The sequence below is a fragment of the Triticum aestivum genome, chromosome 1B (genome assembly GCF_018294505.1).
Source record: "Triticum aestivum cultivar Chinese Spring chromosome 1B, IWGSC CS RefSeq v2.1, whole genome shotgun sequence".
Classification (NCBI taxonomy): Eukaryota; Viridiplantae; Streptophyta; class Magnoliopsida; order Poales; family Poaceae; genus Triticum; species Triticum aestivum.
Window position 1 is genome coordinate 56,388,081 of NC_057795.1, and position 3,437 is coordinate 56,391,517.

The 3,437-nt window shown below is 47.7% G+C and overlaps 1 protein-coding gene across 1 annotated transcript; it reads left to right on the plus strand.

Moving 5' to 3' along the window:
- The first annotated feature begins 895 nt into the window (after positions 1-895).
- LOC123086502 (bidirectional sugar transporter SWEET14) lies at positions 896-3,137 on the plus strand. Its single transcript, XM_044508267.1, has 5 exons — positions 896-1,106; positions 1,726-1,762; positions 1,848-2,220; positions 2,304-2,423; positions 2,513-3,137. The coding sequence occupies exons 1-5, from the start codon at positions 1,055-1,057 to the stop codon at positions 2,801-2,803; spliced, it is 873 nt and encodes a 290-aa protein (XP_044364202.1). The 5' UTR covers positions 896-1,054; the 3' UTR covers positions 2,804-3,137.
- The last annotated feature ends 300 nt before the right edge of the window (positions 3,138-3,437 follow it).

Here is a 3,437-nt window from a genome sequence, read left to right on the forward strand (position 1 = left end):
CGTACGTTAAACGCCTTCCTTAGTCTAAATCTCTCCATTAGAGTACAAAAACTTATGCAGCATTGAATCAGGAAAAAGGGCTAGGATTATCAGCCCTCTTCCATCCGTAAATACAGGAGGGAGCCTGGCAGAGTCGTCCAGGAACCAGGATTATTTGCTACCACGAGAAGCAAGCTGAGTCAAGCAACTTTCTTATGTTTTTGTGTGTTGCTAAAAAGCAACTTTTTTATGTGTGTCCCACAAGCCAGAAGCCATTCCAAGATGGATCATGGAAGTGAGCAAAGGGCACTGACGTGTGCGCACTTCGGCACTTGTAACGGGCGTACAGCTGGTACTTACGTACGTGCTGTTTCTCAGCTGCCGCTCGTGCCTGACACGCTAAACTGTTTGGGGCCATATTCCATGTGTGTACGCAGCCGTGCAACAGCGCAAGTAACCGCGTGACAACTCATAACTCCTAACTAGCTAGAGTTGGACACTGGTCTCAGTCTCTTAGACGCATCTGATCCTTTGCTGCTTAGTGGCAGCTATAACTTATTAGCCGCTACAGGGTACGGCTAAGCTGGCCATACGTAGGATAGTTAACTTGAAGTGTACTACAATTTCCCTAATAATTCCACGCATTATGGAGGGAATTGCGAGAGGAAAAGTGTACCGACAGAGGGAGCTTTGTGTCATGCATGCTGATGATTATCTTGTCCTTTGTTAATGCGGTCCCATGGCCGGGTTGGGATTATCCATGCATTAGTTTTTTATTTTCGTTCTGATGATTGATCAGGAATAGTTTGTGTGTGCCAATTGAGTCACACGCGATAAGGCATGTGCGCCTTTTCTTGCCTCCGAGCTTCCTTTCCTAGCACTATATAAACCCTTCTGAGGTCCAGCTCCATTCAAGCTCTCAAGCAACAGCCTCGAGTAGTAAGCTGGCAATTCTTCTCTTCCCATTCAACCATCTATAAGCCCAACTATTACCCTAGCTAGCTTGGTAGAACCATCTCATTGCTCTCCTCATCAACCCGACCTTCTCAAATTCATAGCTAGTTAAGGTTTTGCAATGGGTGGCCTCTCTGCTCAGCACCCGTGGGCCTTTACCTTCGGCCTCTTAGGTATACTATATATCGTTGTCTACCTCAATATATAGATGCTTCCAAAATTAATTTGTTTCCATATTTTTAATCTCATTGCCCATTATTTTATTTTACTCATCTTTGTTCAATATGGTTTGCCAAAATTAGCCAGTGGATTCTTGTGTCAACATACCCATGGGGCGTTACCTGCTTGTGGTAGTATTCTGAGCATCCAAGATAGTTAGTGCGGGTTGCATGCCAAAAGTAAAAGATTTCTCCTGTTCCGACGTAGTGATCCTTCCTCTTTTGTCACCGTAGACATATTGTTGCAGGCCCCCCGCCGTTAATTTCTGTTGTGTAAACTAAAAGCGGTATATATACATCAAGTATAGTTCATTCGTCATTGGAGGAATGCGTGGTGACGGAAAACAAAAAGGGAGAAAAAGGAAAGAAAGATGCAAACTAAAGGGCTCCAATACATATAGAGTAGCTTTTCTTATGGTGTAGCGTGTGTGACATCTCACCAGCTAGCTAGCCATTACTGAAAGCTGGCTAACTGGGGATTGAAAGCTTGCGCAACATCCATATCTCCTTGTTCTCGCTGGATAACTGTCGTATGTAATGCAACGTACTAACGTGCCACTTTGCTTCCCTGCAGGCAACGTCATCTCCTTCATGACCTACCTGGCCCCACTGTAAGCCTCCTACGTGTTTCTCTCTCTAGCTTTGCTTTTGCTTGTTGGTCTCTCATCTGACTGCGTGCAAACCAATGGCATGTAGGCCGACGTTCTACCGGATCTACAAGAACAAGTCGACACAGGGCTTCCAGTCGGTCCCGTACGTGGTGGCGCTCTTCAGCGCCATGCTGTGGATCTACTACGCGCTGCTCAAGTCCGACGAGTACCTCCTCATCACCATCAACTCCGCCGGCTGCGTCATCGAGACCATCTACATCGTCCTTTACCTCGCCTACGCGCACAAGCAGGCCAGGATCTTCACGGCCAAGATCCTCCTCCTCCTCAACGTGGGCGTCTTCGGCCTCATCCTCCTCCTCACCCTGCTTCTCACGGCGGGTGAGAGGCGCATCGTCATGCTTGGGTGGGTCTGCGTTGGCTTCTCCGTCAGCGTCTTCGTCGCGCCCCTCAGCGTCATCGTGAGCACCCCAACTCCCGCGTGTGTCTGCATTTATCTTGATTTATAATCCATCTCTCTCTTAGCTGCTTGCATAATATGCAGCGTCTTGTGGTGCGCACCCGGAGCGTGGAGTTCATGCCCTTCTCCCTCTCCCTCTTCCTCACCGCCAGCGCCGTCGTCTGGTTCCTCTACGGCCTCCTCATCAAGGACAAATACGTCGCCGTAAGCAACACAAACAAAACAGATTTTCACTCTACTTTCGACGCTAGCTGTTCTTTTGATTTGATCCGTTGGTGTTGATTTGGATGCAGCTCCCCAACATTCTTGGGTTCGCCTTCGGGGTGATCCAGATGGGGCTCTACGCCCTCTATCGCAAGGCCACGCCCAGACCGGCGCCCAAGGAGGTGGACGCCCCCGTGTCCGATGATGGTGCCGTCAAGGCGCCCGAGCACGTCGTCAACATCGCAAAGCTCGGACAGGCGGTCGAGCTGCCCCCCGTGAAGGAGGGGGCGGCCAAGAAGAGCGGCGTGGCGTCAGCCAGCGACGACACCAAGGGGAGCCTCGAGAAGCTTGACAAGGCAATCCATGTCGAGCAAGTCTAGGCATGCATGCGTTCACGACACGGATGTATATATGTCGTGCATCCAAATAAGCCATGGCCGGGATCGAGCAAACAAGCTATGGAGAATGCATGCATGCATGGGGCCTTGTAAATTGTAATTTCTACTCTCGATGCTCCATTCGAATTCAAGTGTTGATTCGTAGTAGCTCGTTGTAAAAGGGTTCTCATTTTATTCTAGTCGTATTCATTAGTGTATCCATCGATCACTTAGATCTAACGGTCTTATTATAAAGAACCAGCAAGGGTGAGCGCGACTAGATGTAAATTATAATATATATTTTTCTATAAAGTACTATTTCTCTTGAAGATATTTATTCAGGTCAGGTGGTCAACAACAATTCAAAATATAACCAAAATATAGCCATTGTGGAAACATGATTGCCCTTAGGAAGTCTATATGGGATTGTTGATAAGGACAACCGTGACATTATTATTTCGTGGAAGCACTTGGTGCGTGAAATTGATGATTCCGGATCTAACTAGTAGGGTGTTGTGATGGCATCCCTCATTGTCGAGTTTGTAGGTGTGGCGTGGTGGCTTCGAGTTGTTTGATGTATGTTTTTGCCAGAACCTTATTGAATAATTTAACAAAGATGACTGTGTGCATCTTTTGA